At 47.5% G+C, this 14311-nt stretch overlaps 2 protein-coding genes across 5 annotated transcripts in view; one reads left to right on the top strand and one right to left on the bottom strand.

Moving 5' to 3' along the window:
• Window positions 1-14311, top strand: part of CDKAL1 (CDKAL1 threonylcarbamoyladenosine tRNA methylthiotransferase) — a 612415-nt gene that overhangs the window by 514435 nt on the left and 83669 nt on the right. The window lies entirely within an intron of this gene.
• Window positions 1-14311, bottom strand: part of MRS2 (magnesium transporter MRS2) — a 61990-nt gene that overhangs the window by 31887 nt on the left and 15792 nt on the right. For 2 of the 3 annotated variants that reach the window (XM_068131110.2, XM_068131112.2), the window contains exon 5: window positions 13420-13596. In XM_068131110.2, coding sequence (XP_067987211.1) covers window positions 13420-13596 — 177 coding nt within the window. The remainder of the gene's footprint in view (window positions 1-13419; window positions 13597-14311) is intronic. The other variant, XM_068131111.2, reaches the window with a different exon arrangement.

The raw sequence follows: 14311 nt of genomic DNA, 5'->3' as shown, positions 1-14311 counted from the left end.
ATCCTGACGGGTGGTGGTGAACAGTGCCAGTTGTTGGATTAGAGTTCGATTGAATCTTTCCACCATCCCGTCAGATTGAGGTCTTAAAGGCGTTGTTCTGGTTTTCCGAATTGACAGGAGACTGCACACATCTTTTAGCAATTTGCTCTCAAAATTTCGTCCCTGGTCGGTGTGCAACTCCTGTGGAATCCCATGCCGGCACACAAATCCTTCCACGAAGGCCTGCGCTACCACCCCTGCTTCTTGGTTGGGGAGGGCGTAGGCCTCCGGCCACTTGGTGAAATAGTCCATTACAACGAGGATATACTTATTACCTTGGCGGGTGCGGGGCAGCGGTCCTAGAATATCCATAGCCACCCGCTCAAGGGGGGCCCCCACCTGATGTAATTGAAGGGGGGCCCTCATCCTCCGTGCTGGTCCCTTTTTGGCAGAACAGGCGTCGCATCTCCGACACCAGTCCTGTATGTCGCGCCCCATATTCACCCAATAGAACCTCCGGCGGACCCGAGATATTGTCTTTGTCCTGCCCAAATGGCCGCCGGAGCGGGTACCATGCACCTGTTGCAATATGACGTTCTTGAATTTGTCAGGGACTATCACCAGCCAGGAAGTTCGATCAGAGGGAACCTCCACCCACTTGCGATACAAGATGTTGCCTTTCAATTCCAGGGTCTGCCACTGAGCCCAATATGCCTTTGTTTGTGCCCCGAGGGGGGTGACCTCTTCCCCCTTTGGTCTTTGCCCCAATTTGACCCATTGGAACACCGGCCCCAGAACAGGATCCTCCTGCTGGGCCGTGCTCCAAGCCAACTCTCCAAATTCCTCGTCCGCGGTTAGTGGCAAAATTGGCCCTCTCACCCGGGTTGCCCGGACGACGAGAATCGGGGCGGAATCGCCCAATTGCTCCCTCTCCTCGTGTCTCGCACAAAATTTACAGTTTTCCCCCAGACAAGGACGCCGAGAGAGTGCGTCCGCATTACCATGGGCCTTCCCGGCCCTATGGGCCACATCAAAATCGTACTGCTGCAACTTTTCCAACCACCTTGCAATTTGGCCCTCCGGTTCCTTGAACCGAAGGAGCCATTGCAAGGAGGAATGGTCAGTTCTAACCAAAAATTTCCGCCCGTACAAGTACGGGTGGAAATGGTTCATGGCAGCCAGCATAGCCAATAACTCTTTGCGAGTGACGCAATAATTTCTCTCGGGCCTACTTAAGGCCCGACTATAATAACCAATCACTCTCTCCACGCCCTCCTGTGTCTGAGACAAAACTGCGCCCAATCCTTCCTGGCTCGCATCCGTGTCCAGGGTAAATGTCCCGTCACTAGTGGGGTAAGCTAGAAGGGGTGCGGATGTTAGACACCCCTTCAATTTTTGGAAGGCCTCGTGGCACTCCCGTGTCCAATTAAATCGCGTCCCCTTCTCCGTAAGCCGGTGGAGGGGACGGGCCAACTCCGCAAATTTCGCCACAAAGCGCCGGTAGTAGGAGCAGAGTCCCAAAAATCCCCGCACCTCTTTGATGGTACGTGGTGCGGGCCACTCCTCTACCGCTTTAATTTTGTCTGGGTCTGTTTTTACCCCCTCGCGGCCAATCACGTGACCTAGATAGGCCACCTCTCTTGCAAACAAAGTGCACTTACTCGGGTTCAGCTTCAACCCTGCCTGTCTGAGGCACCCGAACACCTGGTCCAAATTAGCTAGTGCCTGGGGGAACGTTTGGGCATGTACCAGGACGTCATCCAGGTACACCAGGCATGACTGCCATGGCATGCCGCCTAGTACATGCTCCATCAATCTCTCAAAGGTGGCGGGGGCGTTACACAAACCAAACGGCATCACAGTAAACTGATACAGTCCCTTACCTGTGGAAAATGCCGTTTTCTCCTTCCCTGCCCTATCCATCTCCACCTGCCAATACCCACTCTTGAGGTCCAAAGTTGTGAACCAATTTGAGCCCGCAACGGCATCGAGGGTGTCATCAATCCTTGGCAGGGGATACGAGTCCTTGAGTGTCACGTTGTTTAGCTGGCGATAGTCCACGCAGAACCGCGTGGTCCCATCCTTCTTTTTGACCAGCACAACAGGTGACATCCAAGGACTTCCCGAGGGCTCGATCACACCTGCGTCGAGCATTTTTGCAACCTGCTCGTCAGCTTCCGCCCTCTTGCTCCAAGGGAGCCGTCGGGCGGCCTGACGAATAGGCCGGGCCTCACCGGTGTGGATCTGATGTTTCACCAGGCCCGTACGTCCAATATCCTCGGTGGACAGGGAGAAGAGGTCCAAATGGGACCCAACCAGTTTGTGTAAGGCCTCCCTCTGGGTACCTCCCAACTCTACGCTACTACGATTTACCATCTCGCAAATGGGATCGGGCCAATTCCTACTTGTTATTGAAGGCTCCCCCCGGGGTCGGCTCGGCTGGACGTTCTCGCCCCTCACTGTCGCGACTTCCTCAACTGGGGTGCAGCCAGCTACCCTCGTGCCCCTTACTATAGTGCGTGGTTCTGTACTCACATTTACTACTCGGACGGCCACTACCGGTCCGTCCGTTTTTACAAGGGTGCGGCCCACGATTAAACCCGGTATGGACTGCGCTGCCACCGGTTCGACCAGGCCGCAGGACTCCTGCCATGTTGGGCGAGCTGCCCACCGGGCCGGCACTATCGCCTCGGCCCTGGGGGGGATGGTCACGGCCTCGGAAGCCTCCAGCTCCGCTCTCTCGGCCGTGCTCACTCCCCCTAACGGCAGCTCTTCTACTCCCACCTGCAGGATCCCCCGGCACAAGTCGATTTTACAACCGCTGGCAGTCAACAGGTCCAACCCTATTAAACATGGGTCGCACACCTCCGCCACCCAAACATCTATCTCCCTCCTTACCGACCCTAACTTGAGGGTCACAGAACCACGCCCTATGATCGGGGCCGTTACCCCGGTAGCAAGCTGCAAACTATAATTTTGCAGGCGCTGGATCTTATCCCAGCCACCTGCGCTCGAATCAAGGACCACAGGGCTGATGATCGTGGCGCTAGCTCCTGTGTCCACGACGGCGTCTACCCCCACGCCGGCAATTTTGCATCTAATTGTCAGGCTACCGGTTCCAATTTGGCCACAATAAATGACCCGTCGCGTCAATGAGGGCTCTCCTCCATCCTCTGCTGCCGAACACCGCCCTACGTGCCCGACACCTTCTAGTTTCCCGGGGTCTGGCGGGGGGGTGTCTGGGGTCGGCTAACCCGCTCCCCCCTGGGCGGAGTTGAGGACCTCAACTGCCGGGGATCATCCCGGCGCGCGTTTCGACAGTGCCGCGCCAGGTGACCCAGGCGGTTGCAGGTATAGCACCTCACCTGATAAGGTGCTTGCCTCCGGAATTCCAAATTCCCCCCCCTGTAGGTCCGAATTGGATTACCCGCTCGTGGTCCACCGCGGGCCACCTCCGGGGCCGCCTGCCATGGTCCAGGTCCTGCCAGGCGCTGGTCCACCAGCCTCCGGACCATGCCCGCCAGGTCAGGACCCACGTCGGGGGCGGGCCCCCTAAGGGGTCCGCCCTCCATCGGGGGTCCCATCTGGCGGACCGCCATTGCGAGACGCTCGCCCCCCCGGGCCAGGGGCCTCGCTGCTTCCCAACGGGCCGCAGCGTCAGCCGCCTGGCTCAGAGTCTGCGGGCGCCACATGGCGAGCTGTTGCCGGAGCTCAATATCCGGGAGGGCCTGGATAAAATGGTCCAGCGCCAGGCTTTCCCGGGAATCCGCTGCCATGCTAGCATGTGCGATCCCCACTGCGCGGCGAATGTCGTGGGCAAGTTCCCCGATGGCTTCCTGGGGCTTGCGCTTTCGCAGCGCGAGCTGAGCTTTAACAAGCTCGCTCTGCTGTTCTATTCCAAATCGATTAATTAGGGCGTCGCGGAGGGCTGGCAGGGTGAGAGCACCCGCTGGTAATGCCGTCAGCACCTCCGCCGCCGCGCCGCGCAATGCGGCCACCAGGTGTACTCCACCTTCGTCCTCACCCCAACCGTTACCCTTACACACACAGTCGAACTGCGCCAGGTACGCGCGTAGATCACTCTTGCCGTCATACGGCGCGAGTGGGACCTTGTGGGACCACCTCGTATGCGAGTCGTTGCCCGCCGGCCGGACCCCGTGCGTCGCCCCTTGCGGGGTCAGCGCGGGGCCGAACCGGCCGGGCCCCCACAGTACACTACCCCCAAGGGGCTCTCGTGCCTCCCCGGTCCCTCCAACAACTACCCCTGTTGGTGTCGATGCATGGGTCACACCTCCGCAACCCGCTACCCATTCCATACCACCACAACCTTGCTCACCCACACCTCGCACCTCTCGTTCCATACCCTCCGGACCAGCCATACACCTCACTCTTGGCCTCTCACGAACATCCGGGTCTATCTCGACCCCCAAGCTTATTAAATCACCTGGCGCATCATACGCACGACCATATTGGTCACCACTTACACCGGGTCCTCTTTCTCTTCGCTTCTCCTCCATCACCTGCGAATCCCTCATCCGGTTAATGAGCACATCATCACGATCCGAACACAGACTTTGGACCAATTCTTTTACTTCCTCCTTTATCTCTTTCTTATCCTCTCTCCGTCGCTTCTTAATTTCGCTCACCCCTTCTTCCACTTCCTCTAATTTTTGCTTCATCTCCTTCATCTCTTCGTGCGCCCCTTTAAGTTCTTCCTCTAACTCCACTTTATTTTTTTCTATGTGCTCCCGCACCTCCCGCTCTTTAACCTCCATTACCTCTACCACCTTGTCCATTTTCCTCGTCAGGTCCTCATGTACCGTCTGGCACTCTTTTTTAATTACCCCTACGTCCTTTTTCATCTCCTTCTGTGTCGATTTTAAACCCTCTATTACCGCTGTGTTCTTCTTTACCTGGTCCCCCAACTCCTTTTGTCCCACTGTCAGTTGTTCTACTCCCAGCGTCAACTCCTCTATACCACCCTGCAATTTTACAGTCCCCTTTCTCACCTCTTTCTCCATGCGCTCCTTACAGTGCCTCACCTCCTCGCGCACTCCTCCGACCTCCTCACTCACTCCTCTTCGGATCTCCTCTCCCATCACTTGCATCTCCTGCCCAGATGCCACCCTCATCTGCTCCATTTCCTCCCTGTGAGCATCCAGTTTGGTTTCTACCCCCATTCTGACCCCCTCTATCTGCTGCTCCATTTGTTTAACTTCCCTTTCCGCTTGGTCCCTCATGTCCCTCAATTTGCCTTCCATACTGTTTTCTAACCCCTCTAACCCTTTTTGCATCCCTTCCATTTGATTCTCTTGAGCGGCCATTCTGTTTTCTACCCCCGTTAACCCATTTTTCACTTCTTTTATCCCGTTGTCTAACCCCTCAAAATTATTGTCTAACTTCCCAATTTTCTTGTCTAACTCCTCAAAATTATTGTCTAACTTCTCACCGGTACCCCTCGCTTCGTCCCTCATTACCCCCATTTGGTTTCCCATTACCCCCATTTGGCCCTCCAATCGCTCACCCTGAGCATCCATCCGGTTCCCCATTACCCCCAATTGGTTACTCTGCAGTTTGAGGGACGCCTGCATTTGCGCCATAAATTGCTCCATGAGGACCTGCATCTGGGCCATCCCTCCCACTTGTGCAGCGGGTGCGGCCCACGTAGCTATGTGCGAGGCGCCATTTCGCGCGTCTGCTACCCCCGCTGTTTCGCTCTCCTCACGTGTCTCAATTTGGTCCTGGACCGACCCTGCTTCACTCTCCCCTACCGGACCCCAGCCGTCTTGATCCGCCATAGCGCGACTTTCAAAATTCGAGTTTCGTAAAACAAATTCGAAATTTCGCCGTTATAGTTATACTTTCGTCGAGCGCAGTACCCGCGCTCCGGATCGATTTTGTCGAGCGCCGTACGCGCTCCGGATCGATTTTGTCGAGCGCAGTACGCGCTCCGGATCGATTTTCCCTCCCAAAATTTGGGCCTAACTAATTTAGTCCCGGGTCCGAATCTCACTCCTCGACACCAATTGTTACAGACGTGGCTTGGATGTTATTTCCCGAGCGGTTTTATGGTATGACCACGTCTGCACAAGTTACCCGATTGTGCCCGAATGTTGACTAATCGCGCTATGCTGGCTCAATAAGAAAAAGAAGACACCCGGCTGGATTATAATGACACAATACGACACCAGGGGTTCAGTTCTCAAGTATATTCGTACGGAAAAAGGTTAGATTACAGGGACAAGAGGGAAACATAGGAAGGTGGGCACTTAGACACACTCTATATTAACCCTAGACAGACCACAGATAAACGGGACAACGCTGACTCACACGGGGGTTTGATGGCAAGGAAAGCGGCAGTCGATGGCTCAGGTGCACCTGGCTCAGGGACAGAATCACGTACGGTGGTGTCCAGCAGATGCGGGGAGGTCGCTCAGCGCTCGTGGGTCGCGACTTTGGTGGAGATGCCGGGGAGGTCGCTCAGCGCTCGGGAGGGTGGCGTCTTGTCCTTCCAAGCTCGGGGCGCATCTGACGTCACGTCCGGCGCGGGGCCGCGTATATCCGGCGGGGAGTCACGCCCTCGCTCGTTAGCTCCGCCCCATATGGCATCGGCCCATGGCTTCTCATTGGGTGCGGGGGTTACCGGCTCCGCCCTTGACGAGGGGCCGACAGGGAGCCCCTTCTGGGTAACCCCGTCGAGCACATGTTCAATGGCGGCCAACCGAGCCGGAGTGAGGACGCAAAGCCGCTGTTGTTGTGGTTGTTGTTGGAGCTTGAGATGATGGGAAGAGATGCGGGGAGGTATGGGAAGGTCCTAAACTCCTACTGGTGCCATATCATCACATTCTGGTGCAACGAAGAGTCATAATTAATGGAAACAAGTCCTTAACTGACATAGATTAAGAATAACTAGCAAGATGTCCTATAATTGTCTACGTGTGGTGCGGGGGACCTGGGCACGACATTTAATGGGGGGATGAAGGGGAAGATCGGCTCTAATGGGTGTTGTTTACAGACAATGGGACTAGGGAATGGGGTAAGGGAGAGTTGGGGAGTATCGGAGAAAATAGGGGAATATTTACAAGCGGATATGGAGGCCAAATTCCATATTCGCAACAATATATATATATATATATATATATATATATATATATATATATATATATATATATATATATATATAAATATATATATATATATATATATATATCTGTATATATATATATATATATATATATATATATATATATAAATATATATATATATATATATATATATATGTGTATATATATATATATATATATATATATATATATATATATATATATATATATATACAGTCACGTGAAAAAGTACCGTAAGTACACCCCATGTAAAGTTTTGACTTTTTCAACATATTTCAACATACAGTTATTTGATTGATCTTCATTTCAACAAATTGATAGATAAAGAATGAATGAAAGAATGATCGTTTTATGGCCATTTTCCCCGCTAGAGCGGGGGTTAGCCTTGCGGGCCCCATGACAATCATGGTTCCCTGTTTGAGGCAATGTTTTTATGGCCGGATACCCTTCCTGACGCCAACCCTTGGTCACGCTCTTACGATGCGCAGGGATACGGTGTACCTATTCTAAACCGGGGTACACACCGGGATCATTCATCCCAGCAAGCTGGTACTCAAATTGCCGACCTTGGAAGGATGACAGGATGAGTCAACCCCCCTGGCGTTAATTAAGCGATAGACCGGGATTCGAACCCAGGATCCTAGGATCCCAAGCCGGCACCCGAACCGCTAAGCCAACACCAGGCTTAATATTGATAGATAAAGGTGATATAATATAACAAATATCATGAAACATTTACATTTTGTAGTCCATTGTATAATTTAAAGAAACATAAATGCAAATTTCACAGGTGGAAAAAAAAGAAGTAAGTACACCGTTGGCTCTAATAGGTGGTATTGCCCCCTTTGGCAGAAACAACCTCAAGTAGGCGTTTCTTATAACTGTCTACCAGTCTCTGACATCGACTGGGAGAAATTTTTTCCCACTCCTCCATGCAGAATTCTTTCAGCTGTGTGATGTTTGAGGGGTTTCTTGCATGCACAGCTCGTTTCAAATCCCCCCCACAACATCTCGATGGGATTTAGATCCGGGCTTTGACTTGGCCATTTCAGAACCCTCCATTTCTTTCTTTTCAGCCATTCCTTGGTGGATTTACTGGTATGTTTAGGGGTCATTGCATGTTGCAAGGTCCACCTTCGGTTGAGCTTCAACTTTCCGACAGATGGCCTCACATTATCCTCAAGCACCCTCTGGTACAATGAAGAATGAATAGTGGATTCCATGATAGTGAGCTGCCCAGGCCCTGATGCAGCAAAGCTGCCCCAAACCATAATATTTCCACCACCATGCTTTACAGTTGGTATCAGGTTCTTGTGGTCAAATGCTGTCTTTGGTTTTTGCCAAACATGTCTTCTGGTACTGTGGCCAAATAGCTCAACCTTTGACTCATCTGTCCAGGGCACATTGTTCCAGAAGTGCTGGTCTTTGCCGAGGTGTTCACTGGCAAACTTTAGTCTTGCCCTGATGTTCTTTCTGGACAGCAAAGTTTTCCTCGTGGCACACCTCTCATGTAGATCAAATTTGTGCAGCCTCTTTCTCATGGTAGACTCGTGCACTTTGACATCAACAGTGGCAAGAGCTACCTGTAGGTCTCGTGATGACATTCTGGGATTCTTCGAGACTTCTTTCAGCATCTTGCGGTCTGCTCTCGGGCTGAACTTGCTGGGGCGGCCTGGCCTGAACAAGTTGGCAGTTGTTTGGAATCTTCTCCACTTGTAGATGATCTTCCGGACAGTCAACAACAACAACAACATGCATTTAAGGCCATTTTCCCTGCTAGAGCGGGGGTTAGCCTTGCGGTCCCCATGACAATCTTCTCCATCTTGCCCTATTTTCTGCATCTCTCCTTGTTAACCCCCTTGCCCGCATTTCTTCTTCCACCATCTTTGGCCAAGTCTTTCTCGGTCTTCCCGTCCTCTACTTCCTTCTGCATTCATTTCCATCACTCTTCTCACCAGTCTCTTTCATCCTTCCTCAACACATGACCAAACCATCTCAACCTGTTCCTCTTCACAACATCAATCACAGGCTCTATTCCCATCATTTTTTGCAATTCATCATTTGTCTTCCTCTCTCTCAACGATACTCCGCACATCCAGCGAACCATTCGCATTTCCACCCTTCCAACCTTCGTTGCTGCTCTCCATTCATTACCCATGTCTCGCTCCCATAAATCATAACACTTCTCACACATGCAGCATACACCTTTCCCTTCAGCTTCAACGACACTCCCCTCCTCATCAGCACGCCACTCAGTTCCCGAAACTTCTTCCATGCACATCTCACTCTAGCAACCGTTGCCGAGTCTGATCCACCTTCTCCATTCAGCATGTCTCCGAGGTAGCAAAATGTTTTCACACCTTCCAGCTTCACGCCGTCTCCAAGATCCAACTCAACATTTCCTCCATCTGCAGCTCCCTCTGTGCACACCTTACATTTGAATGTAGCTGCCACACTGGTTAATGACCCTCTCAGACCACTACATTTTTGATGAACCCACTCAGCGCACATTGTACATTGAATGGAGTTCACTCCGACACCCTTCCTGCACAAAGCACAGGGCCACTTCCAGTTCTTTCCACCTCACCACATGCTTTACCACTTGCCATCACCTTCGTCTTTCCGATATTCACCTTCAGACCTTGCGGTCTGCTCTCGGGCTGAACCTGCTGGGACGGCCTGGCCTGAACAAGTTGGCAGTTGTTTGGAATCTTCTCCACTTGTAGATGATCTTCCGGACAGTCGAATGATTGATTTCAAATTGTTTGGAGATCTTTTTAAATCCCTTCCCAGACTCGTAGGCATCTATAACCTTCTTTCGGAAGGCCTGAGAGAGCTTTTCTTTTTTCTTTTTGTATTCAAGATCGAGGCTCGTGAAAGAGCTAACATTAATCACACAAAAAGTCAAACTGACACACAAAACACAAAAACAAGTGGAGTGGCAGACAAGATGGGGAGAGAGGGGAAGGCCACAAACACAACATTTGAGAGCAGGGACATCGGGAGAAATGTGGGAGGGGGAGGGCCTGGGGGGAGGTGGGAGAGGTATAAAACATATGAACACTGCAAGGGCTCTGGGGTGAATTAGCGGGGGTAGAAAAGATCAAGGTTTTGGATGGGGGAAGATAAGAGATGGTGGTGAACAGCTGTTTTAAAGACCTGGAGGGAGGAGTGGGATTGAAGGGAGTGGGGGAGTTTGTTCCAGAGGTGGGAGAAAAGGGGAGTGAAAGAGTGACGGTGAGCAGAGAGCCTAGATTTTGGCAGTTTAACCATAAGAGGGTTGCAGGCAGATCTTGTGCGACCTGAAGGAATATTGGGGGGACAGAGCACAGAGAGAGCTGGGGGAGCAAGGCTGGAGAGGAGCCGGTAGAAGACAAAGACCACCAACCTGCCTGAGGTGAGTGAGTGAAAGGCCCTCAGAGTTAACTTCATCGCAGGAGATTCCAATGATTCTGAAAATCAGAGCTCTTTTGATCTTGGCATGGTGACACCGCACACTTCAACAACAAAGAGCAAACCAAACTAAATGTCTGAGGTTTAAATACCGTAAGACAGGTTCCTCCAAGATCCTCTCTAACGATGTTCTACTCATTTGCACCTGAGCTGGTGCACCTGATTCTAATTTTAGGTGTTTGAAGTAGTGATAAATGTAGGGGTGTACTTACTTTTTCCACATGTGAAATTTGCATTTATGTTTATTTAAATTATACAATGGACTACAAAATGTAAATGTTTCATGATATTTCTTATATTATATCACCTTTATCTATCAATATTGTTGAAATGAAGATCAAATAGCTGTATGTTGAAATATGTTCAAAAAGTCAAAACTTTACATGGGGTGTCCTTACTTTTTCACGTGACTGTGTATATATATATATATATATATATATATATATATATATATATATATATATATATATATATATATATTATATGTATATATTATATATATATATATATATATATATATATATATACCATATATATATACACACATCGATATATATATATATACACAGGGTGAGTCAAAAGTCGTGCCCGATTTCTGTTTTTTCGGCTGTCAGATTCTTTCTGGGATGTCATGTTGTTTATAATTGTCGGGTATAATTGTTGTTAATAATTGTTGTTAATAATGTTGTTGTTAATAATAATTGTTAATAATAAATATTGTTAATATTGTTAATAATAAATAATTGTTAATAAACAGAAATCGGGCGCTACTTTTGACTCACCCTGTGTATATATATATATTGTTGCGGCTATGGGATTTGCATCCATCCATATCCGCATATTTGTAAATATTCCCCTATTTCCTCAATACTTCCCAACTCTCCCCAATCCCCCATTCCCTAGTCCCATTTTCTGTAAACAACACTCTGTAGACCCGACCTCCCCCTATTTCCCCCATTAAATGTCGCACCCAGGGTCACCGCATCTCATGTAAGACAACTATAGGACATCTTGCTAGTTATTCTTAGTCTATGTCAGTTAAGGATTCGTTTCCATTAATTCTGACCCTTCGTTGCACCAGAATGTGATTGTATGGCACCGTTAGGAAGTTTAGGACCTCCCAATACCTCCCCGCAGCTCTTCCCCACAGTTCAGCAACAACAACAACAACAACAACAACAACAACGACGAGCGCAGGGAGTGCGCGTCCTCACTCCGGCTTGGTTGGTAGGGGTGGTGGGAGGGCACCAGGCCTTCCCAACGAGCCGCCATCAGACATGTGCTCGACGGGGTTACCAAACAGGGGCTCCCTGTCGGCTCCTCGTCAAGGGCGGAGCCCGGTAACCCCCGCACCCAATGGAAGCGGCGGACCGGCCCCAGTGGGGCGGAACCAACCAGCCGAGGGCGTGTCACTCCCCGCTGAGCATGCGCAGTGAGAGGCAGGTGACGTCAGATGCGCGCTGAGCTTGGAGCAAGCAAGACCACCTCCGAGCGCTGTGAGACCTCCCTGCATCCTTTGAACCGTGCTTTATCCTGTCCCCGAGCCAAGGTGCACCTTGTGCCATCGACCGACCTGTCCCTTCCTGCCATCAATCCCTGTGTAAGTCTACCTTGTCCGTGGTCTGTCTGGGATAAGATAAGACTGTATTTAAGTGCCCATCTCTTCTGTGTCTTTACCTCACTCTGCCTTGTAATCTACCCCCTTTTCTCCACCACTGTAATTATACCCTCCTCCGGAGGTCTTGAGAACTGTACCCCTTGCGTCGTTTCATCTATCCCAGTCGTCGTGTCCTTTCCATCATTGATTTAGCATAGCGCGATTTGGCCAACGTCTGGGTGAATCGGGTGAGTGTAAAGGGAAGAAACGGGGAGCAACTGTTCGGCCGCGGTTACCTCCGCTCGGTAAATAACATCCAATCCGCGGTCCGTAACAATATATATATATATATACATATATATATATATATATATATATATATATATATATATATATATATATATATATATATATATATATATATATATATATATATATATATATATATATATATATATATATATATTATACATATATATATATTATACATATATATATATATATACATATATATATATATATTATACATATATATATATATATACATATATATATATATATATATATGTATATATATACATACATATATATTATACATATATATATATATACATATATATATATATATATATATACATATATATATGTATACATATATATATATATATACATATATATATGTATACATATATATATATATATTATACATATATATATATATATACATATATATATATATATATGTATATATATACATACATATATATTATACATATATATATATATACATATATATATATATATATATATACATATATATATGTATACATATATATATATATATACATATATATATGTATACATATATATATATATATACACACATATATGTATACATATATATATATATATACACACATATATATATATATATATATATATATATATATATATATATATATATATATATTATATATGTATATGTATATATATATATATATATATATATATATATATATATATATATATTATATATGTATATGTATATATATATATATATATATATATATATATATATATATATATATATATATATATATATATATATATATATATATATGACCCCTAACAGGGTTCTCCTAATATTTCATGGAAACTTATTTCAAAACATTCTCAAATTTCCACTTGATGGCATGATGGAATATTGTGCTACTCTTCCAAAACAAAATATAAAACTTACACAAAACATATAACTCGACATCTCACCTTGTGCTGCAAAATGCCTTCCAAGGCCCAAAATTCAAATGGCAGAGAGTAGGTTGCCAGCTGGCCCTTCCCCAAAAGTTGAGGAACAAGCTCTTCTCTCAGCCAGGCCTCAATTCCTGGTCCAGCCCGAAAATCCAGGAACAGTAGGTGGTCTGGGCTTAGTATAGCCTTTAGGTGCTGGCATAATGAGGCATGGTATTTGGAAGAGGGTGGGGGGAGACAATTTTCCGATATGTATTGTCACCTGTATGAGAATAATTTACAAGAAAGTTCACCTGAGACACATTTTTGCAGATACATTTTTTTATCTTTACAAAGATATGTAAAGTAAGGTGTGTTACTTTTTATGGCTTATTCAGCATCAGCAGGCCAAAGTATATATAGTAAACCACTTATTTTGCCAAATTTCAGTGTTTTGTGATTAGGTAACATATTCGACCAATGGGGAGCCTCCAGAGTTTTTCAAGCAGAAGCTTCAAACTCGCACTTCAATACCGCTTAAGAATACTTAGGCTGTGTGCTAAATTTCATGGCAATCGGCTTTGTAGTTCTGGAGAAGATTGTCTTATGTTTGGAACAAAATCCAAGATGGCTACCAATACAGGACAAAATAAAAAAAACAAATCTGTTCAGATCAAGTTCAATACACATGAAGCGCAGATTGGTCCCACCTGGAAAACCACAGGTGGGATGGACAGACAGACAGACAGACAGACGGAGAGTATTTCATTTTCGAGAAACTATAGGATCTGGTAATGGGTTGAGGGGTGGGTGGTGAGGGGTGTGGGGGGGGAGGAGGAGGAGGCGATTGTTACATGGCTTAACATTTGTCTTCACAGCTGAAATTACTCTCTAGGATGTATAGTTCATGAAACAATGTGATGACATGTTC

The sequence above is a fragment of the Myxine glutinosa genome, chromosome 11, assembly GCF_964187855.1.
Source record: "Myxine glutinosa chromosome 11, kmMyxGlut1.1, whole genome shotgun sequence".
NCBI classification, from domain to species: Eukaryota; Metazoa; Chordata; class Myxini; order Myxiniformes; family Myxinidae; genus Myxine; species Myxine glutinosa.
Note: the sequence above shows the minus strand (reverse complement) of the source record. Positions and strands in the feature narration are given on the sequence as shown.